Source organism: Rutilus rutilus, assembly GCF_951802725.1.
Source record: "Rutilus rutilus genome assembly, chromosome: 3".
Classification (NCBI taxonomy): domain Eukaryota; kingdom Metazoa; phylum Chordata; class Actinopteri; order Cypriniformes; family Leuciscidae; genus Rutilus; species Rutilus rutilus.
Window position 1 is genome coordinate 35,749,259 of NC_140211.1, and position 23,650 is coordinate 35,772,908.

General features: G+C 36.5%; 3 protein-coding genes across 11 annotated transcripts in view; 1 reads left to right on the forward strand and 2 right to left on the reverse strand.

The window, feature by feature from the left end:
* Positions 1-933: 933 nt before the first annotated feature.
* On the reverse strand, positions 934-6,186 carry cdkn2aip (CDKN2A interacting protein). Its single transcript, XM_084405272.1, has 4 exons — positions 6,057-6,186; positions 5,279-5,525; positions 4,213-4,334; positions 934-2,341 (listed from the first exon to the last, which is right to left on the reverse strand). The coding sequence occupies exons 2-4, from the start codon at positions 5,521-5,523 to the stop codon at positions 1,782-1,784; spliced, it is 927 nt and encodes a 308-aa protein (XP_084261398.1). The 5' UTR covers positions 5,524-5,525; positions 6,057-6,186; the 3' UTR covers positions 934-1,781.
* tubgcp4 (tubulin gamma complex component 4) lies at positions 6,156-15,525 on the forward strand. The gene is made up of 18 exons (XM_084405271.1): positions 6,156-6,373; positions 6,739-6,867; positions 6,959-7,081; positions 7,163-7,216; positions 7,694-7,750; positions 7,850-7,929; positions 8,026-8,227; positions 10,161-10,326; positions 10,413-10,537; positions 12,248-12,298; positions 12,379-12,484; positions 12,580-12,687; positions 12,777-12,921; positions 13,014-13,191; positions 14,312-14,446; positions 14,529-14,645; positions 15,032-15,171; positions 15,249-15,525. The coding sequence occupies exons 1-18, from the start codon at positions 6,296-6,298 to the stop codon at positions 15,259-15,261; spliced, it is 2,007 nt and encodes a 668-aa protein (XP_084261397.1). The 5' UTR covers positions 6,156-6,295; the 3' UTR covers positions 15,262-15,525.
* The window catches only part of tp53bp1 (tumor protein p53 binding protein, 1), a 29,475-nt gene continuing 21,334 nt past the window's right edge, over positions 15,510-23,650 (reverse strand). For all 9 annotated transcript variants that reach the window (XM_084405268.1, XM_084405270.1, XM_084405267.1 and 6 more), the window contains 7 exons: positions 21,648-21,839; positions 20,979-21,161; positions 20,254-20,442; positions 18,585-18,679; positions 18,306-18,502; positions 17,188-17,324; positions 15,510-15,797 (listed from right to left, as the gene is read on the reverse strand). In XM_084405268.1, coding sequence (XP_084261394.1) covers positions 15,616-15,797; positions 17,188-17,324; positions 18,306-18,502; positions 18,585-18,679; positions 20,254-20,442; positions 20,979-21,161; positions 21,648-21,839 — 1,175 coding nt within the window. In that variant the 3' untranslated portion in view covers positions 15,510-15,615. The remainder of the gene's footprint in view (positions 15,798-17,187; positions 17,325-18,305; positions 18,503-18,584; positions 18,680-20,253; positions 20,443-20,978; positions 21,162-21,647; positions 21,840-23,650) is intronic.

Consider the following 23,650-nt stretch of genomic DNA (forward strand, 5'->3'; position numbering starts at 1 on the left):
GTAATGCAAATTATGTATCTTTTCAAATATAGTATGCCTTTAAATGTCTCTTCAAGAAAATATTATGCTATATATTATATTAAAAGAGCAAAATGACATTGTTTCCTCAATTTAATTGTACATCAGTATATTCAGTCATGCCTGACAACTCACAACTTCAGTATATTGAGATATATATATATATGAAGAGTTCACATGCAAAAGCCTCTCTAAGTGCCATCTGAAATTTTCTTCTAGAATTATTATTTTTATCAAGCTCGTATATTTAAGTTCAATAATTTCACTGAAATGGCAATGCAAATTGCATATTAATTGTCATTTAAGTGAAATTACTTAACTTAAATATACAAGCTTTATAAAAATAATCATTCTAGAAGAAAATTTCAGATGGCACTTAGAGGCTTTTGCATCTGAACTCTTCATATATATATATATATACACACACACACACTAATGATGCAGCTTGGCATATGTATGTACACGCACACACACACATACATTCTTGTACATCTATCTTTATGAAGACATTCATTGACATTCAATCAATCTCTAGCCGCTTACCCTAACCTTACCCATCACAACTAAGTGCCTAACCCGAACCCTTACCCTAAACATACCCTTAACCTAATTATAACCTTATCCCTAAAACCAAGTCTTGACCCTCAAACAGGCCTTTAAAGGGGTCTCAGAAAGTGACCCCTCACCCCTCACTTTACTCTCTTTGTCCTCACTCCAATGGTCTAAAACTCAAACTGGTCCTCACAAAGATAGTTGTACAAGTACACACACACACAGTATATGTATATGTGGAACCACTCCATCAAGTCTGAGATCTCTACGGCTTGCGGTCTCTGATGTCTAGACACTTTTAGGTAATTTATAATTAGCAAAACAGTACAAATACATCTGGTGTAATTAACACAAAACCTCTGGTGCTTGGAGCCCTAATGAAGTTTATTTTGATAAAACAGTGAGCACTTAGAATGTTTATTTTTAAAATGTCGCTACAAAACAAAACAAAAAAAACAGAGGGATAGACAGAACATAATATGAACCCCAGGTAAACCCCAAGTAAGCGTTACATTAAACCAAACATTTACACTTCATTGATAACTCTGCTTCAACATTCATCATGACACAAGTGGCGGTTTTTATTTGACATTCAAAAAATCTGCCCAAAGGTCCACAACAACAGCAACAACATTACCATTCTCTGTCACAGTGGTAGAAACGTTTCATAAATAAAAATTGTCCAATATATGTGAAGCGAGGGGAAAATATAAAAAAAAAAATCAGAGTGTCACAAAATCTAAGCATCAAGCTAACAATACATTTTGTTTACTGTTTTTTTATTATTGTTTCATTATTTTATTGTTATTGTTTTAACTATATTTGTACAAATCCAATCGCTGTCAACTGCAGACTGTATACTCTCAATGTAATGCTTCAGAAATAAATAAAACAAAAGTCATTGACATTTATACTAATTAAAATAGCCATTTTTCATAGGTCAGATAGAATTACAACTGCAGAAATGAAGATCTTAACCATCTCAACTTCACAACCACAAACCATAAACAAGACTCGAAATCAACAGAGCAAGCCACAAAACTGACCGGCACTTGTTTTTTAAGATCCTTTTGCACACAACTAAATAACTCGGTCCATCTCCATAGCGCCACTCTGAACGTTCGTAACTGAAAACCGTCCAAATGAAAATCTTTGGGACGTCTCCACGGCTGCCGCAACTGAATCTTTATATCTTCCAGCAGGATGGAGCTCTACTGGTCTTCCTGAAAGGGATAGCTGAGAGCTGGAGGGAAAACATGGCTCCTGGACTGTTCATCCAGCAGAACCAAATCGTCGACGTCTCGTCCTCGGAACCTGCGGCGGCAAACCTTCACTGTCACTTTTTGCCCTTGAAATACTTTGAGCGCTTCCTTGGAGGCCATTGCCTTGGCGGCACACTCATCACGCCCGTAGCCCGTACCCATGTAGACGGTGCAGCAGCGCAGTTCACACACCTGCCCTTCTTTTTGGGTACGGCCCATAGGCAGGTCAGGAATGTCTTTGAGAGGTACAAACACACAGCTAAGACTGGCCTTGCATGACTCCACACAACTGCGCAAGATTTCGTAGTGTTCCAGGTTGGGACCAAAGCCACCGGCGGACACGAGCTTCCAAGCAACGGCCTTGTAGAGTCGATTATAAAAGGGCTGGTGTTCTGCGGGAGCCCCCGGTGGAGGGCCTGATTTCAGAGTACTCCCAACACTCTTCGCATGAGCTTTAACATCTGGATCATTAGGTTTAGCCCTCTTACCCTGGTAATCAGCATCCAGTTCTGCAAAATACAGGGGGGAAAAAGCTCAGCTATTATGCTACTGTTCAAACGTTTGTGGTCGGTAAAAAGTAATACTTGGTAACACTTTATAATAAGTATACAGTAACAAAGTTTTGCAAACTACAGTTAACTAATAGTTTATAAGCTCTAGTTAATACATTAAAAGACTATATGCAAATAGTGAGTTCTTCATTCATTGTCACTGTAATTAACAACATGTCATTGTTTAATTAGCTCATAAAGAGTTAGATAATGCTTTGCTAACAACTTATTACCCATTTAGATTAGGTCACAGAAAATCGGAAAATGTCATTAATTAAGTGCTTTGAACTAAACTTTATTGGATTCATATTCAGCGTTCCTTCAAATGTTTACAAATACATTAACCCTATCCCCAAAGCTAAACATAACTACTTAAAAAAAGTAAATAACAATGCTGTCAATATGAAATGCATACAAATACTCATTAGATCATGTTGTTAAAATACATCAGAAAGAATAATGTAATGAAACTACAGTTTATCAACTATTAATTAGTTTGCAAATTATGATAAATACATCATTACTGTATACAGTACGTATTATATTACCTAACAATTTTAATCAGAAAGGACACATGAAACTGATCAAAAGTGCCAACAAAGATATTTATAATCTTACAAAAGATTTCAAATAAATGTTGATCTTTTTAACTTTTCTATTCATGGAAAAAATCCAGATAAAAATCAGCACAACGGTTTTCAACATTGATATAATCAGAAATGTTTCTTGAGCAGCAAATCAGCGTATTAGAATGATTTCTGAAGGATCATGTGACACTGAAGACTGGAGTAATGAGCAATGGAAATTCAGTTTCGCCATCATAGGAATAAATTATATTTTAAAATACATTACAATAGAAAACTGCTATTTTAAATAGTAATAATCTATCACAATACTACTGTTTTTACTGTATATGAAGTCTTGGTGAGCATAAGAGACTTTGAACGGTAGTGTACGTTAGTTTTTATTAGGGAAAGTGGGTTTTCAGCAATGTTCACAAGGCATCACAAATTGGCATACAAAAATTGTTTTAATAAAAAGAAAACACTAAAAAGGCCAGAGGATGCCTCTTATCACTCACAATATTGTTTGCCTTGTTTAACAATCCCTTTTTATAAATACCATCTATACTATGAATTCCCTAACAAGTTACTTGCCATTATTACAACTTTCCTTACTGACTTCTTCTGTACTTCGGTAGCATAACCATACCAACATTTTCATGAGACTTTTCATAAAAGCACCATACAACATTCAGTTGTGGACATTAAAGGAAGGCGATTTCTTTAAGAATACTCTGTCGTGTCTTCATACTAATGTAATTCGTCAGCACGTCCCATTTAAGCTCATGGTCTAGCACTATGCCAAGGTATTTATAATTTGGGTCACACTATATTAGGTGTCATTAACTACTATCCTTACATAAAAAAAACGGGTACAATGTATTTATTGTGCATGCAAAACACCTTTTGCTGCTGTTGAGGTGGGATACGGGACAGGTTTGGCGGTACGGGCAGGATTAAGGTTGGGTTAAGTGTAAGGGAAGGGTCAACAGTGTAAGCATACATGTAGATGTAATTACAGAAATTAATTACAGCTGTAAATACATGCAGGTATTTTTTTTTGTGAAAAAATATGAATATAAAATGTAAAAAAAAACATGCATGTACACAATAAGTGCATTGCATCAAATTATTCATTTAAATGTTAGTACAGTACAGTAGTAAAAGACTAATATAAAGTGGGGCCATAATTTGTAACTGATAGTATTGGCTCCCCATTAAGTAATGTATTATTTCAATGACACACATTAAAGATAGTCCATTTACCTGAAACTGCAGGTCTTTTAGTTTTCCCCATGATTTCATCTCTAGTCTTTCGCTCAGGAGCCTCAATCACAGTGATTCCTTCGGCCATCTCATTTATTTTGTCCATTACAGGCTGTGGATATCTGCATTAAAGTCAATGACATAAGAGTGTTCTCAATAAAAAAGGAAAAGGAATCTTTAAAAAAAAAAAAAAAAAAAAAAATCAAGTTTAAAACACATCTGACAATATTATCGTGACTTTCATTTGGTAGGCGTTTTTTAAATATTAATATTACTAATAACAAAAATGCTCCAATGATAATTTAGTTTAGATGATAATACAAATTATGCCAGACTATTTTTTCCTTTCAAGAATTTCATTCTTTTAACCTTCATTATAATATGAGAACAGTTCTATCACATTCACATTTTCTACTTTATGTCTCCCCAAAAAACATGAAAATTCATTTTAATATAGAAAATGTAAAATATGCTTACCATAGAAGAGATTTATTTAAAGCCATTTTATGTATGTATTGTACACTACCGTTCAAAGTCTAGGGTCGAAAAAACAAGGCTCAAAAATACAGTAAAATAAAAAATATTATGAAATACCACAATTTAAAATAATATAGTTAACATATTCTAAAGTGTAATGTATTCCTGTGATGGCAAAGTTGAATTGTAGCCATTTCAATGCAGTAGCTATTACTTCTTTCTTATTATTATCAATGTTGAAAACAGTTGCTGTTTAATATTTTTGTGAAAAAGCTTGGAAAAATGTTTTTCAGAATTCTTTAATGAATATAAATTTCAAAAGAAGACAATTTATTTGATCTCTCATACCATTATAAAGGTCTTTACACATTTTAATGCATCTTTGCTAAATAAAAATATTAATTTAAATAAATGAATAAATAAATAAACCCAAACTTTCAGGTAGCATATTTCAGTGTAAATTAATAGATCTGGCAAAATGAGATAAATGTCACTGACCCGTTTAGAACTGATGTTACACGAAATGCATTTTACGTTCATGAAAACAACAACAACAACTGAACAAAGTCAATGATAAAATGACAATTACCGACAGCCCAAAAACACGTGGTTGGCCCAAACCATAGACAGAGACAGTAGTCTGTCTAAAGTAGGACTTGGGGTCCCAGGTTGGATTGTAGGAAAAGCCTCCATATTCCGAAGGACAAACTCTCTCCTTGCATGCCATTGTTTATTTGTCTCACAATATCCTCTTAAAGATTCCACCCAGTTCACCAGGTGTGGATTCTGACTGAGGAACTCAGAGACGATATCTGCTCCTGTCCCCGCCGCCATCACTGAAAACATGTAAAACAATCAAAAGTTACTTTGAGAAGTTCATAAAAAGCAAGTGTCCCACGCAGCAGGTTCAAAGGCCCTGAGGAGGGCTGGAATTATAGGCATGTTTCCCAGCGACAGACAGACAGACAAACAAACAAACAGTTCATCAGTGGTTGGCAAGATACTAAATCTGCAGACAGACAGAACAGCTTATAGTCATACATAAACATCAGTATGTATAGGCAATTCATTTTAGGTAAGAGTGCTCAGTGTTAAGTTCACAGTAGTTTAAGGCTTGTTTTCATACAAGATCGTACAGATTATTTTTTTAGCAGATTATCACGATACAATTACTAAAGCATTTTAATAATGCATTTAAATGACCACTTTGCTCATCCTGTATGGAATTAATGACTCCAATCTCAACTTCAATTTTATTTCACAAGAGTCCAAGCAGTCGCAAGGGCCAATCAGTATGTAAAATAATGAAACGGCAAACACACAATAAAAATGCAACAGATCGTTAAGAGAACATAAAAAAGGTTTACCTCTAACTATATTATCCGCAGACAAGTCCTCATCAGCTGTATGTAGTAAAAATATTATGTTAAATGTGATTGTAGTGCAGCTGTCTGAGCACTTCCCCTGTCGCGCTCGAGATTTGCGTCATCAACGTGCGACGGGGTTTTGGCGGTGCACTGCAAAATAATGATGAGAACGTATTACCTTTATTTTTATTATCGTGTGTTTTATTTGAATACGCTATTTGACTAGCAGCGTCAGTAAAATGATCCATGAGTTGCTTCTGGCTCTCAGTGGATATCCTGGGACCATATTCACTTGGAATAAACGGAATGGATTGCAGGTATTTTATACAGTATTCTGTCAGTGATGCATTTAATAATATATCTCTATTACAGAATGAATGATTTGCATCATGGCTGTACGGAAACAGGAAAATATCTTTTAACTAACTTGTCAGTAGTTTTTGTTTCACATTTATAAATACATTTAAAAAAAAATCCTTTAATGTTGCAATGCATTTACATTGAATACCTAGAATACCACGGTAAGATAATCCATAAAAATGTATTACAATGGTGCATGCATGCCCCAGACATGGTAATATCATGGTATTCTGAAGTACTTCAAAAAATACCATGTCAAAAAAGCAGTACTTTGTTGGTATGCCTGTATAAAATAAGTTGCATCAAGTGTTGTTAATCACAGGTGTCCCAGGACCTTCCATTCCTCCACCCCAGTGAAACCAGTGTCCTCAATCGGCTCTGTAAAATGGGCACTGACTACGTGCGCTTCACAGAATTCATAGAGCAACACACGGGTCATGTCCACCAACAGGTAATCAGATCATATTCTTCATGCATTCATTGTGTGTCAAGGACATGATCAGATCGAGGCAGAAGTGTGATTTCTTCTCCATGTCTCACAGGAGCACTACTCCAGCCAGCCGAGTCAGTCTGGGCTTCATGGCATTTATCTGCGTGCGTTCTGCACTGGGCTGAACTCTATGCTGCAGCCCTATCGACAGGCTTTACTGGACCTTGAAAAAGAGGTTGTACATTTGAAGTCCTTACAGTGCTTTTAGGTCCATATTTGCATATAATATTAAACTATTTGACATTTTTTCTTACAGTTTCTTGGTGATCCACACCTCTCTATTTCTCATGTAAACTACATGCTGGAACAGGTAAAGAGAAAAGTTGACTTTTTACACCTGATCCACTGAAATATGTGGAATTATCTTACACTATCGTTCACAAGTTTGGGGTCAGTATGATTTTTTTCTTTTGTTGTATTTAAGGAAATTAATACTTTTATTCAGCAAGGATGCATTAAATGACTGTAAAGACGTTTAGGGTATAAAGTTACAAAAAAAAATCTGTTTCAAATTAATGCTGTTATTTATAATAAAAAATCCTGGAAAAAATGTATCACGGTTTCCACAAAAATATTAAGCAGAACTGTTTTCATCATCAATAAGTAATGGCTGCTGATTTTTTGTATTTTTGTGAGCATAAAAGATTTTTATAAATCTACCTGACCCCAAACTTTTGAACGGTAGTGCATACAGTGGTTTAATTCATTACATAAATCCAACTAAGTCCCATATTTTGAATACGGACATTGAGTATATGTCTAACTTGCAGTTTATTCTGTTGTTCAGTTTCAGCTTCTCTTCCCATCTGTGATGGTTGTTGTGGAGACCATCAAGTCTCAGAAGGTTGGTAACTAGATGGGTGCCACCTGATTGCGGTAAATGATTAGAAGAGTGCGTGGTTGGAAATAATAACCTTCTGAAACTTTCCTCTTGTTTCAACAGATTCATGGCTGCCAGATCCTAGAGTCTGTGTACAAGCACAGCTGTGGAGGACTGCCTCCTGTCAGGACGGCCTTAGAGAAGTGAGCTCTCAAAAACCCTACTGAAAACCCCTAGTGCTTGAACGTAAGACACATAATTCTATTTTTACTGCTCTAATGGTAGTGTCTGTTTCGCAGGATTCTTGCAGTGTGCCATGGCGTGATGTATAAGCAGCTGGCTGCGTGGATGCTGCACGGGTTGCTGCTGGATCAGAGTGAGGAGTTCTTTGTCAAGCAGGGTCCCAGTGCTGGCGGAGCCACAGCTGCACAGGAGGAAGAGGAGGAGGACCTGGGTATCGGAGGGCTGAGTGGAAAACAGCTCCGTGAGCTGCAGGATTTGGTGAGCGACTAAGGATGCATTTACTCTACATGGTTCAAGTGACCCAATTCCGATTTTTTTTTACAGATTGGATATGACCCACGAATGTGTAAGCTGGAAAAAAGTACATGGATATTCTCAGATTATTTTCAGGCCTCATTCATATGTGGAAATAAATCTGATGTGAATCAGAACATGCATTTGCGTCTGCCATGTAAGCGGACAGATCGGATATTCCCCTGTCAATGCGAGTCACACAGACTTCAACAGGTGGACACCGACCTCGATCACATGACTTTGTTTAATGACGCAATGAAGGACGAAAGCTCAACCCTTATTTTGCTGACCTTTTTCGCCAAGTTTTGCCAAGTTTACAGTGTAAATGCAAATATTGAATATGGGTCACTTTTAAAAGAAGATGTAAGCTAGTCTTAAAAAAAAAGGGATATTGGGCATCAAGACCTGCAGTGTAAATGCGGCCTAAATACCTGAACAGCACTTCCTGAGATTGTGTGATTCAGGCTGGGTCATGTGTCTGAATTCTCAGGCTCTAAACGTAAACTTCCATATAAATGAACGCATGGAAGGATGCAGTTTTTTTTCTACTGGGCCAATAGTTAAGTTTTTTTTTTTGTTTTGTTTTTTACTTGTCCTGAGAATATTTTCAATGACTGCACTACAAACAATGATAACATTTTTCTTAGCAAGCCTCATTTAATTTTAATTTTTTTTTTTAGAATATTTGTATTTATTATTTTATCAGTTTGATTCAATTTAATATATTTAATATTGTCATATAAAAGTTTTCTTTACACAAATATTTTTCCACCCAAAAACCCATAGCAAAACATCTCCTATAATGATCCATTTTTATCTTAGCAATGTATTTTTATATATATGTAAAAAAAAAATTCTATTTAATATTATATTATGATCAATTTTCATTTAAAATTTTGGTTACACTTTATAATAAGGCTCCATCTGTTAACATTAGTTAACTAACAACATACAACATAATTCAAATCAAAAGCTGCATCATGCATCAGTTCATATTTTTATTTATCTAAATTCATCAAAAGAAGGGGTAAGCAACATAAAAAGGACACATGAAACCAAAATGTGATGTTTAAATATTTATTAGGAAAACAAAATCAACAAGTATAATGGAGAAACAAGAAACACAAATAATTTGAAATAATTTAACAAAGATCAAATAACAGTACTTGAAAGTTCCAACTTAACAGAGGCAACCAATGAAAAAGGAATGCAAATAAAAGCTTGTTTGCCAGTGAATATTTCCTCTTCCCTACCATGCTCCGCTTCAGCATCCTTTTATACTCAATCAAGAAGCGCAGACAATGAGATGCAGATGCGTAAGGACGGACCTAAACAAACACATCCAGAGTAACACTAACAAATGTATTACTCATTGTTAGTTAATTTTAGTGAATGCATTAACCAACGTTAACGAATGGAACCTTATTGTAAAGTATTACCAAATTAGTTTTTACATATTCTTTTTTTCATTAAAAAAAGTAAATTATTCAGTAAATATAAATAATAATAAAACAGCATTAATTAACATTATAAGCTTTTTCTGGATGCAAAACATTAACATTAACAGTTCTTTAAGGTTTTTTGCAAAGCATTATAAAATGTATCCACTTCACACTTATAAAATAGATGCTCCCTGGCAAAACATCTACTATAATGTGATGAAATATTTGCTATTTTTATGTTGTTGTTGTTGTTGTTTTTTTAAAAACATAATCAAAATACACAGTTGCCTTTAAACAGCCATCAATAGAAAAAGATTGGCAGCGGAATGGTGTAGTTACTAACCAGCTAAACTCTGTCGGCTTGTACATGAATAGAAATTTCGCTTTTTTTTTTTACTGACTGTGATTTATTATAACAATTTCTACTTTTTCTGTTCATTACTGTCCCGCTGTAGAGACTGATTGAGGAAGAGAACATGCTCGCACCTTCTCTGCAGCAGTTCTCCTTGCGTGTGGAGATGCTTCCCTCATACATCCCTGTTCGAGTAGCTGAAAAAATCCTCTTTGTTGGAGAGTCAGTGCAAATGTTTGAAAACCACAACCAGAGTCCATCTCGAGCTGGTGAGTGAATGAGCGTTTTGGGTCTGTTGTTCAGGTGTGTTCGTGGTGGTTTTGTTTCGTAACGCTGCCCTCATGTGGTTGCTCAGGGTCTATTCTGAAGCATCAGGAGGACATGTTTGCAGCAGAGCTCCACAGACTCAAACAGCAGCCTCTCTTTAGTCTGGTGGACTTTGAGAATCTTGTGGATGGCATTCGGAGCACAGTTGCTGAGGTTGGTCCAGTAATTAAATTGTTTTTTAAAGCTGAATCCCAAAATGTGAAACATGTCTATAACATCTCTGGGTCATATTTCACAAGATGAATGAAGGCCATTTTAAGCCATTTTGACATTATTTTCATAAGACCCCCCCCCCCCCCCCCCAGTCTTATAAGGTTCCGGAAGTAAATACTCCATTCATGCTCTCTATAGGGAAATTGATTTTGAATGATAAACTCTAAACATTTAAAGACAGACCTACTGTGAGCTACGAGATTGTTAAACGGTGTTTTTTTTAGTTCTGTTGAATCCATCAGGCTGCATGTTTTCAACTTATTTTTTTAAATAATCATGTTTAATAGGAATTCCTGGTGAAAAACGACATTACCATAATGCTGTACAGAAAATTCCACCAATCAGACATTTGAAAAAAGCAACCAGCGCCAAAAGAGCTCTTTAGCATAGCCCACTCCCATGAAGCACTGTGAATGATGTAATCGAGTCAGCCTCTTTATGCTTTCAAAATACATAAATAGTTGTATGCCTATTTTGAAATAAACATTAAAGGGATAGTTCACCCAAAAATAAAAATTCTGTCATCATTTACTCACCCTCAAGTTGTTCAAACCTGTATGAATTTAATTCTTCTGTTGAACACAAAAGAAGATATATATATATAAATACTGTATATACCGTATATATACAGTATTTCTCCATAGTTTTTAATTCGATTATGCTGATGCAGTGCTTCGTGGGATTGTAGTTCTTTCCCTCAGTTCATTACACAGTCTTGTACCTTTGTATTTTTGTTTGCTTCAAATCAAAGTTTTTAATGTTATGATTCACCTCATAGCTGATTGGCTTGGTTCATGACGTATAACTCTTAAACAAAGACTTTTTAAAAATCCCTACGGGAGAAATGAATGGAAAAAATACTTCCGGAAGCAATTCAGCTGAAAAAGTGTATCTGTAATGTGAAAAAAATTAGGTAACACTACCATAAGGCCCCATTAGTTAACAAATGGATTAATGAATTAACTAACAATGAGCAATACATTTGTTACAGTATTTCTTAATCGTTGTTAATGTTAGTTAATATTATTTAGAATGGATCTGAGCTAACATGAAACTTAATTCAAATCAAAATCAAAACTTTCGATTTTAACAATGTATTATTAAATGTTGAAATTAACATAAAAAATGCTTTAAAAAGTATTTTTATTGTTCCTATTATCTAATAGTTAAAGGTATAGCGGAGGATTTTTTACTTCCGGGTGGATCACCTATACTATTGGTCCTCCTAATTGTCAATCATTCTGGTGAATCAATCAAACTTATTCAAAAAGTGGAGAGGGCGGGTCTTATCTAAAATTCGGAAAGATCCTCCACTATACCTTTAACTAATGTTAACAAATGGAACCTAATTATAAAGTGTTACCAAAATGGTTTGAAGTTTAAATTTAGAAAATATAGTGTATTGTATTAGTAAAGAGAATCTAAAAGATGATTAGATCAATGGCAGAGCTCCTCCAGTCACGGAAAATGTGGGAATATCAGGAAATTTTAACATTGTGATTTCACGCCTCTACATTTAGTTTTTGTACGTCTACATTTTGACGTTTCAAAAAAAGATCTTTTTTTCAAGGTGAAAAATGCACCCGCACTAATAGCTCTACAAAATATCAGTTGGTGTCCAGATGAAAATGTGTTTGTCTTTTCTTGTAGCACTTATGGACTTTGATGGTAGAGGAATCTGATCTTTTGGGGCAGCTTAAGGTAAACGGAGCGATTTGTTGATGGTACGCTTTTGCTGGCGCACTTTTGCTTTCACAATGAATGAGTTGTTGCTGTTTTAGATCATAAAGGACTTTTACTTGTTGGGGCGAGGTGAACTGTACCAAGTCTTCATTGACCTCGCTCAACATATGCTGAAAACCCCACCGTCTGCTGTTACTGAACATGGTATTGATTCATTTTTCTTATAACGCATGAAATCACCCTCTTCAAAATCTTCCATCCTCTTCATTATTCCTCTGATTTTGCTATTTTTGTTTCAGATGTCAATGTGGCATTTCAGCAAGCAGCTCATAAAGTGCTGCTAGATGATGACAATCTTTTGCCCCTCCTGCATCTCACCATAGACTACCAAGGGAAAGAAAGCAAAGGTATTGCCTAACGACTAGCATTTTTAGCCCTCACCAACCCTGTGTCCGCTTATTAAACACTTTACATAATTGTATAATTATGCTCGCAGAGGCTTCTGGGAATCGAGAGGGCACCACTCCTCCACAGGAGAGTTCTCCTCGTGAGGCTCCGCCCACTGGCTGGGCTGCGCTGGGATTGGCTTACAAGGTTCAATGGCCCCTGCATATTCTTTTCACTCCTGCTGTGTTGGAGAAGTAAGCCGTTGTTTTATATTGGCCATTTAATATTATAATTCCATTAAGCAACTGTATGAACACCACGGCGGTTAACCCTTGCTTCGTTTCAGGTATAACGTAGTGTTTCGTTACCTGCTGAGTGTGCGTCGTGTCCAGTCCGAGCTGCAGCACTGCTGGGCCCTGCAGATGCAGCGCAAACATCTTAAATCAAACCAGACGGATGCAGTTAAATGGAGACTCCGCAACCATATGGCCTTCCTAGTGGACAACCTTCAGTATTACCTTCAGGTGACAACTTCATCTCTTTGGCTATTTTGCCTGATGATGTGAAAAAACGTGCGCTACTGTTTAAAGGTCAATAGTAAAAAAAAAAATGTTTTTGAAATAAGTCTGTTCACTGAAGATGCATTTAATTTATATACAAAATGTATATTATTATATTTTATTCCTGTGATGGCAAAGCTGAATTTTCAGCATCATTACTCCAGTCTTCAGTGTCACATGATCCTTCAGAAATCATACTAATATGATGATTTACTGCTCAACAAACATTTCTTTTTATTATCAATGCTTATAAAAGAACAGCATTTATTTGAAATAGAAATCTTTTGTAACATTATGAAGGTCTTTTACTGCATCTTTTCTAATAAAAAAGGTACTTTATGGCTTCTCAAGCAGCAAACTTTGATTTCTAGAATGAATGACCGAGTAGCAACACATAATTACAAAAAAACTGAACATTCAGTTGCCCCATTCAATTATCTTTTCAAAATATACATTTCATATGTATTTCAAATTAAGTAACATTGATATATAGGCCCAAAAAAGCCTACTATGGGTCACTTTTACTAACAGCTCGCTCCAGTGCAAACCCTCTTGTGGCATTAAAATAATGATGTTTTTTGCTTAAGTATTAATTATTTTTTTTTACTGATTCCCAAAGTGTAAATTACTGTTAAGATGTCAACATTGCATCTTTATAACAAATACCCCCAATTAACATGATGAATGATAAAATAATGAAAACAATAAAAAAATAAATTTGGTTTATCCATTTAAAAACGTCCATGGCCCGGTTTCACAGACAGGGTTTAGATTAAACCAGGATTAGGGCTTCATTCAATTAGGACATTTAAGTAGATTTTATAAATGTGACTTAGAAAAAAAAAAAACATTACTGGTGTGCATCTTGAGACAAAAAAAACCCCAAAACAATGGGACTGACATATTGTAAGATTTGTTTTTTACATGCACACAGATTCACCAGAGACAGTGTACCATCTGGACACTAAATAATATTTTTAACATACTAATGCTAGCATACTGTTTGTTGTTTAGTATGCAAACTGAGACCAAGCTGAAGAACAATGAATATATTTTAATATTATTATTTTGCATTGTTTTTCAGGTGGACGTTCTGGAGTCTCAGTTTTCGCAGCTCTTACAACAGATCAACTCCACACGAGACTTCGAGAGCATTCGATTGGCCCATGACCATTTCCTCAGTAATCTTCTTGCACAGTCTTTCATATTGCTCAAGCCTGTGAGTGTCCAGAACAAATCTCTGTGTATCCCAGATTCTGTGTTCTGCTTTTGGTTAAATATTCACTTTATTTGTCTCCCAGGTGTTTCACTGTTTGAATGAAATTCTGGACCTGTGTCACAACTTTTGTTCCCTGGTCAGTCAGAATCTTGGGCCTCTGGATGAAAGAGGAACAGCCCAGCTGGATATTCTTGTGAAGGTAGCTTTGCTTGTGTGACTTGATTTTGAAAGTCAATTTCTGACACATCAGAAAAAAAAAATCATGCTTTGGTAAATCATAAATTGAGATAAAAAGATGAATCTGAAATTGACAGTCAGAATTATGACCAGTTGAAATTGAGTGGAAACTGAGATAAGTGAAATAGTCAGAATTTTATTTTGAGGAAAAATTTTGCACAAACCTTGTCGTTATTATGATTTACTAAAGTTTTTTTCTTCTTGTGTGGCAGAAATGGGCTTCCTTAAATTCTTCCATCTGTAATAATTTCCAAATCAACACTTTGTCATGAAATTGTGATTTACCAACATGTTTTTAATATGGCAGAAATGGGCTTTGATAGATATTGCTGTACTTTTACTTCCCAGGGATTTAGTCGTCAGTCGTTCCTGCTCTTCAAGATTCTTTCCAGCGTTCGGAACCACCAGATAAACTCTGACTTGGCACAGCTGCTGTTACGTCTAGACTACAACAAATACTACACACAGGCAGGAGGCACGCTGGGAAGGTAGGCATGAGTGATGATGCAGTGCTTTAGTGAGCTGATTCATGCAAAAATGTAACGTGTTGTTCATTGTCCTGCAGTTTTGGCCTATAAAGTGGAGCTTGAAGATCTCAAAGGCAAACCTCACACAATGGTGCATTTCATCTTAAAACAAGCCCAATACAATACTTGTTGATTTGTGTATTAAATTACTATATGATAGGGCTCATGTCACTGCTTGTGTCCTGCTTTTACCATACTCTCAACTACCCTATGCCATTTTACAAAAAGTAAAACTATTCCTTGAAATGTAAATACCATGTGCTTTGTAATCTCTGTTATGAAATAAAACCGACAAGTGAAACAATCACGATTTCTTTATTTCATAAAAACTATGTACAGTAAAATGCATGCACTAAAACAGAGGACATTTAAAAGACACGCGAGACGACACCAGAGGACGGTGGTTTACGTAGACGGGTTGTGACAGAATTCAGAATTGCTGTCATAGCTGAGGCACTTTCCACAGATCAAGCTCTGAATCAGCCACTCCAGAGAGACGACAGGCATGTCCGGGGCCACACGTTTCAGTTCCTCAGAGGCACATGCAGATGCTGTCACTGCCAGGTCTAACTTCATGTTTGTAATGTCTGTTAATCACAAAATTGACATCACGTTATTCCACATGCTTTTCTAATCACTTTGCCACCAGTTTTTTGTGCATACTTAAAGGTACACTATGTAGCTTTTGTTCAAAATTTAATGAGCGAGTACATTGGAAGTGCAGAGTCCGCTCTTTGGGTCATGGTATGCCATTTTGCACGGTCGAGCGCACTGTTCAGCAAATTACACCCAAACAGTGCGCTCGTGCAAAATAGCATGCATGATCGGAAGAGCAGACTCTAGGTTAAAGGATGAGGAAGAATATAATGAGCGATTATATCATGAATCCATCTTTCAAACCATGTTTTTGTCTTATCCTGAATCAAGGTTATTATAGGTTTGCATTTTTAAATTGGTATTTATTTGAATATTTTCAAATTTCCTATATATTTCAGTTAAGTTTTAGTTAGTTTCATTAATGGTTTGTTAGTTTTAGTTTAGTTTTTATTTTGTGAACACATTTTTATGTTTAGTTTCAGTTTTAGTAACTATAGTTTAGCAGAACGCTTCCACTTTCCATGATTATTCTTTTATAGTTATTTCTATGATTAATCCTTTCAAACATTCTTGTATTGATCCATTTATGTTTTTTGTCTATTGCATCTTTTAATATCATTTACTCATAGTTATAGTCATATTCATGTGTTCTATTCAGACCAGACGTTTAGTTTACTTCTACTCTGACAAATATTATTTGTGGGCTAGACATGCTATTTGTTTTCTGCTCAGTGTGGTATCTTGTTAAGTTTCACATAAGATGGTTATCTTACCTGGAATTAAGGGTACAGCTGTATTTGCATAAGGTCTAGACATGATGGAAATACTTATTTGGCCATTTCTGCTGCTTGGGGCTGGTTCACACAGAAAGCGGTTTTGCTGAGAAAAACGGAAAAAAGACACGGGCGAGACTCGAGCGCAACGCTCATACATTTAAAATAAAGTAGCACAGTCCAATGAAAAAACAATGATTTATTTTTGCTAATTACTATTTTATTGCAGTTAGTTTAGTTTTGTTTAGGTTTAGTTTTTCATTTATGTTGAAATTCCTATTTTATTTCAGTTTACAAAAATGTTTTTTGACCCATATATTTAGTCTTAGTTTCTGTTTTTGTTTACCTTGTCCTGAATCACTATGATACGCCTATATTAAGTGTTTCTATTGGGACTATTTTAGACCTGGCGGGACGACAAATGCTGCGGAGTAGCCCAGTGCCTGCGTGACTCGTCATATACAAGAACAGAAAAGTAGCTCCAGTTACAATGTTCTTCCACAAGACACATGCAGTCTTATTAACCACTAGAGTGCCAAAAGTTTCATAGTGTACCTTTAAAGCTACATCTACATTTTGCTAATAAACTAAAGGTACCGTTACCCACCAGAAATGTCTTGATTTTCTTTATGGTGATGAACTTTTGCTGCACCACCCATGGAAAGCAAAGAGGTCCACAGATCCACACGATCTTCTGACATCAGCATCACCTTCAGTGCTTTAAAAGGGTTCCCACGAGGATGCCTGAGGACAGGGAATACAAGAAAACACTTAATCACAAAAGAAAATTCAAGCACCTAAGGCTTTAAGGCAGCCAGCAAAAATGTAATGTATTCAACAAAAAAAAAAAACATTTGTTTGTAGTCTGATAAAAATTAAAAAAGCATCTGGATTTTACAAACCCAATCCAAATCAAGTCCATATGTGATAAAACAAATTATTTATGTGCCTTTCTCAAACTCAAAGCAAAATATCACAAAACATCTACATGATACATATAAAAGTACAATAGATAAAAGAAAATCAAAACAATCATACAATTATATATTCAGATCAATAGAGAAATAAACAAGTCCAATAATCCCTATAAGTGAGTTTAAAAGATTTTTAAAGCTTTTCAGTCTGAATTCGATTAGATTTCCAGTCAATTTTTCCTATCATTTAGGACATGACAGTTTAGTCATACACAAAGGGCAGTGTTGTCTACAGCTGTGTAGGAATTAACTTATTCACATTATTTAATGGTGACAGTAAATGCATGAGCAGTTCAAAAACATTAAGAAGGAATGTGTGAAATTCAGTACTGACTTGGTTCAGTTTTAAGACATTTCTCTTTTTACAATCAGTTACAATCTCTCAGGTGTCTTGGCATTATTCTCTTACTGGTACACAAGTCCTTGGATGGTCTCGCGCCATCTTATCTCTGGATCTCCTGACGGAGTATCAAAGAACGCTGAAATACACTAGTTAAAGGCTAGAATAGTTCTGAGGTCTAGATTAAAACAAAGAGGAGATTGTGCATTTGCTATAGCTCCCAAACTTTGGAACAGTAGCTATATCAGAGCCGCTACTACAGTTTATGAGTTTAAAATCATGGCTTTTAACCAATGACTAACAGTTTATGTGATTTATTTGCTGTCAGTATCGTATAGTTATGTAAAGCACATTGGTCAACATGTGTTGTTTTAATTATGCTATATATGTTTCAACAAGACAAGCTCTTACCACTCCACAATGCATCCCTCTGGCCCCACACCAGCAGGAAGTAGGTAGTTCCTGTAGTTGAGCAGCTTTTTCTCCTGGCAGCAGTCCTTCACCCACATCTGAGACACACAGGGAACTCCACCTGCCACACACAGCAGGTACTTCCTGGTCCGACAGTGCTGGTCGGCAATCAGCAAGCTCTGATAGGCTGCTTTACACTGACGATGCAGAACACACACGTGGATAAAACATGCAGCTCTTGCAGGAGAGAGAGGAGCTGTTTGAAATATATGAGCTCACCTGTTCTTCATTAAAATCAAGCAGGATCATTCCTCCTCCCGCCTCCAGCTGTCTCACTGTATAGAGCTTGTTATATGCGGCTCTCAGCACACAGTCTAGCAAGAGACAAACTACATCATCACAGTCCAATACAAAACGAAAGGTTCTGGACTAGATATACAGTATACATGTAAGCAATAAGGTACGAGATGCTGTGCTGTATCGTGAATAAGTCACGGCTGAAGGGCGTTGGTAGGCACAACGCGAAGCTGTGATTTATTCATGAAACAGCACTAGCCTCGAGTACATAAGCTTTTATAAAATGGTTACCACACAATACAAATATTAAAGCCATAAAATATGTATCAATGCAACTTTCATGAAGTAAAATCACTAAAAGCCTTTCTTTCACTGAAAAAAAAAATTAGTCCCTGACTGTGAATGGCAACAGAAGTTACAATATTATGCCATTAGATGGCAGCAAAGACTGTCTTTATGAGTGAGTCAGTCAGTAGAGAAGACTTTTATAGTGAAAAGACTGAAACTTGCTGTGAACATGGAGGAGAAAGACGCAACTGACAAATGCTTTGACTAGTGCTGTCAGTCAGGGCACAGGAAAACCCAATAACTGTTAAAAGGACACGATATCGCGGAGGACATTCAAAATTATTTTTTATTAAGAACATAGGACTGACCTGAACGAAAATGCTATATCTAAATGCAGGAAAAACACTCGCTCTCTCTCTCACAATATTCTACTCTACAAAATACAGTAAGCTTCAATGAACAATATCAATGAGACATGTTTACGTTGCTAGTGATACACAAAACCGTTGGGTAAAGCGGTCATTGCTGTGTTTTATCGTGAATTTACTACTATTTGAATGTTTTCTCCAGTCGTGTCATATTATCCTCCAAATATCATTCTAATATGCTGATTTGGTGCTCAAGAAACATTTGTTATGCTGCTTAATATTTTTGTGGAAACCGTGATATATATTGTTTTCAGGATTCTTTGATGAATAGAAAAATCAAAAGCAGCATTTATTTGAAATAGAAATCTTTGGTTGATGTGCGCGTTTGGATTCAAAATGGAATTTAATCTTTTGACATGCTTTGACACTGCACGAATACAGAGAATATCATAAAAAGCAGAATTTATATTTTAATAATAGCACATTGAGCTCTGTGCCATGATGCTTATATCCATCAAACAGTACAAATGCCCCTTCCCGTGGCCCTATCAAGGCATCTTACAGATGAGAGTCGGAAGCAAGGAATGCTGGGACGACATTCTTCTGCAGCGCTTCACACTTCAAGGAGAATTATAGACTGACACGACACGAATTATTTAACCACAACGTCATAACGGCATTTCTACGTCATTGTACATGCGCAGTACTTTCCAGTTTCGGTTTCCAATCCGATCAAGTGTTTACATGTCCTATCGAACAGATTAGAAAAGGTTCAAACCAACAATCCGAATGAAATTTGGCCAATTCATTCCGATTGACGCGGTTATTCCGACTGTGCTACTAGTCCGATTACAATCGGATTATTAGGGTTCATGTAAACGCAGCTACTACTTCATGCTGTATGATGCTGCATTTTATATCACCAGCAAAATAACAGAGCCTTATAAACAATGAACGCTCGACACACGCAGTCTTTATTTGTTCAAACCGCTCACCTTCATCCTCATCTCTGGTCTGGTGGTCGGAGTCTCTGTCGCTTTCAGAGGATGCTGTCAGCATGAAGACAAATCCCATGAAGAGAGAGGAGTTTTCAGGCAGAGGTCCATGAGTCGCCACCAGGTCATTGGGGTCAGGGGGCAGGTCTACGCCACTCCCAGATGTGTTACAAGCAGCAAGACGCTGCCCTGTTGAAGTAAAACAGAAACAATGAAAACACTACTTTGAACCTGACTGTTGAGACTGGGTGTTTAACAAAGAGCCCATAAAGGATAATGAACTGTGAGGAATTAAAAAGAAACACCACTCCCATCCACCCTGTTGAGTGCTCACCAACACAAAAGTACAAATACATCTTATGCCACATACCAGTTGCTGTTTAGAGCTGGAGATCTGCACTCCATTAAACATCAAAAAGCAGTATTTGATCACATCTTCATGTGGTTTATCAGACGTTTTATATTGTAAAACCAGACATTCAAGAACGACAACACTGAGGAAAAAGTTTGGTTTTTCATTTTCATATGTTTGAGGTCATTCAAAAATACATTTACAGATTATGTAAAACATAATTTCATAGACATTAAAATGAATAAAATGTTGCTAAAACCCATAACAGTAAAAGACCAAATTAGGCGATAAAATCAGGCACATAATAAAACATTCTGCTAAAATGAAGCAAATGCTTTGAATTAATAAAGTCTGTCTGCAAGGGGCATCGTACCCACTCTGGCCCCTCCCCCCCTGCGTCCTCTCTTCGAAGGAGTCCTTTCGTCCTCTGTGCCACTGATGAGCTTTCGTTTCCCAGAAGGCCCTGGGTTTCTCGGGCTGTTGCTGGAGCTGCGGGTAGGTGTCCCTGCTCCACTTGAGTTCATTCTGCGTCTCCGCTTTCCTTCTACCAGGTTATCTGAGGACAAAATGAACCAATGCACCAAATGTAACAAAACTGGTGCTGTTTCAGAGTGTGCTACAAAGAGATTCGTCAAAGTTTGGCTATGGATGAGTTAGTAAATTGCAAGAATTTCATTATATGGTAACACTTTACAGTAAGGTTCATTAGTAACATTAGTTAATGTATTAACTAACATGAACTAACAATGAGCAATACATTTGTTACCGTATTTATTAATCTTTGTTAATGTTAGTTAATAAAAATAGAGCTGTTCATTGTTTGTTCATGTTAGTTCACAGTGCATGAACTAATGTTAACAAATACAACCTTTGATTTTAATAACGTATTAGTAAATGTTGAAATGAATATTAACTAAATTCATTCTTAGTTCATGTTAACTAAGGTAGTTAACTAATGTTAACTAATGAACCTTACTGTAAAGTGTTACCCATTATATTATCTTAGATGTCTGTGTCCAGAACAGTCCAACTGAAGACTCACCAAGGCTGATATCAGATGCCATGGTTTGGGGTGTCGATGGTTCGTAGGGCCCCAGTCCATACTGCTCCCTCAGGCGGCTGCCTTGCTCCATGCTGAGAATCACAGATGTTCTGTTGTACCATTTACTCTGACCATCTTTCTCCACACAGTAAAGGAACTCAGAGTCTTGAGTCTTGTGACCTTTCACCAAACCTGATCACCAGAGACACAGAAAAATAAAGATTAGTAAGTAGAGGTGTGAATCTTCACTTGCCAAACGATTACGAATCAGAGAGCAACGATTTGATTTTAAAGCGATTCTCGATGCATCTTTTCCTCCAAGTCTTTTATTAATAATAATTATTATATTAATAATCACAATATTATAGTTATGTATTTTGTTATTTTATCTTTGTTATTAAAAACACAATTTAAGAAATAAACTAATGTAATTACCAGTGCTTTACATTTTTTCATTTTATATCCATTTAGCAGACGCATTCAAGTAAGAAATAATACAGAATTTTAATATTCAAATCAAAAATAGTCACTGCATAGTCTTCTGTGTATTAAAGGGATACTTCACCGATTAGCATTAAGCTTTGTATCAGTAGAAACCCGGTAGTATTTTCGAATGACCGTGCTTCCCTCCCTCATGTCCCCCTGAGACGAGAGATTTCTGTATTGTGTGCCTGGAAAAAAAACTCAGATGATGCAAAAATCGTCATTTTGCGTCATCGGAGGCTTTTTTGTCCAGAGGCTAGAGCAGTGATCTCAAACTCAATTCCTGGAGGGCCACAGCTCTGCACAGTTTTGCTCCAACCCTAATCAAACACACCTGATCCAGCTAATCAAGGTCTTCAGGATTATTAGAAACTTCCTTGCAGGTGTGAGTTGGAGCTGGTTGGAGCTAAACTGTGCAGAGCTGTGGCCCTCCAGGAATTGAGTTTGAGATCAATGGGCTAGAGACTACAGCCAGTAGTAGGAGCTAGTTACGCATGGTTTCAACCCGCCCATTGGGGGTGGGATCTCACGATAAAAGTTTCGAGTCAACTAGTGGCCTAGTTGTATCATTTCTTCGGATACTGCCCTCTGTAACCGGTAGGCGTGGCTTGGGAGTGGCCTCGTAGGGCAGCGAAGCAAGTGCATTCTGGGAGTTGTTGTCTTTCATCCACATTTTCTGGCTTTTCTCGTCTAGAAGGCACCAACTTCTAAAATAATTTCACATTTCTACTACATAAATGACCATTTATCTTTCCAGCGGTGAAATATCCCTTTAATTATAAATGAATGTATTATTAAAGCTACAGTTATTCGGTCAAGAGCAGTGAGTGATTCCCTCTTTTCTTTTGTTTGATTAACATTATTAACACAGACAGATGCAGGTTTATTATATTAAGACCTAATGTATGAATCTAATATGATGTTACACATAAGATTCCAGAGACAAAGATAAATAAAACAACAGGAATAAAGATAGACAGATACAAAGATAGAATGACAGACAAAGACAGAGAGACAGACAGATAGGCAACGATATAGAGCCTAAGACAGACAAAGATATTTAACGGCAGACAAACAAAAATAAGGATAGATAGTATGACAGACAGACAGAAACATATTTAGACAAAGAAAGATAGAGAGACAGACAGACATAAAGATAGAGGGACATAGATGGACAGAAAGATAGATGGCCAAAGATAGACAAAAATAGATACATCGGCAGAAAGACAAGATAGAACGACAGACAGTCAGAGAGATATGTAGACAACGTGAGAGGAGCTGTCCAATCAACTGTTAGTAAGTAAGTCTATTGCTGACGTCACAGTTCCAAGCGAAGGAGACACCGCTGATAGAGCTGCCACCTGGATCATATAAATCTCCTGTCTGGGTACATTCTGGCTCCCCAATACGTCACAACATCAGGCCAGAACTGCATCGTCACGAAAGTTTATCAACTGCACGTGTTTTTAAGCCTTGCCAATTTAAACATTCAACCGCACATTTCGGCACACGGAAACACG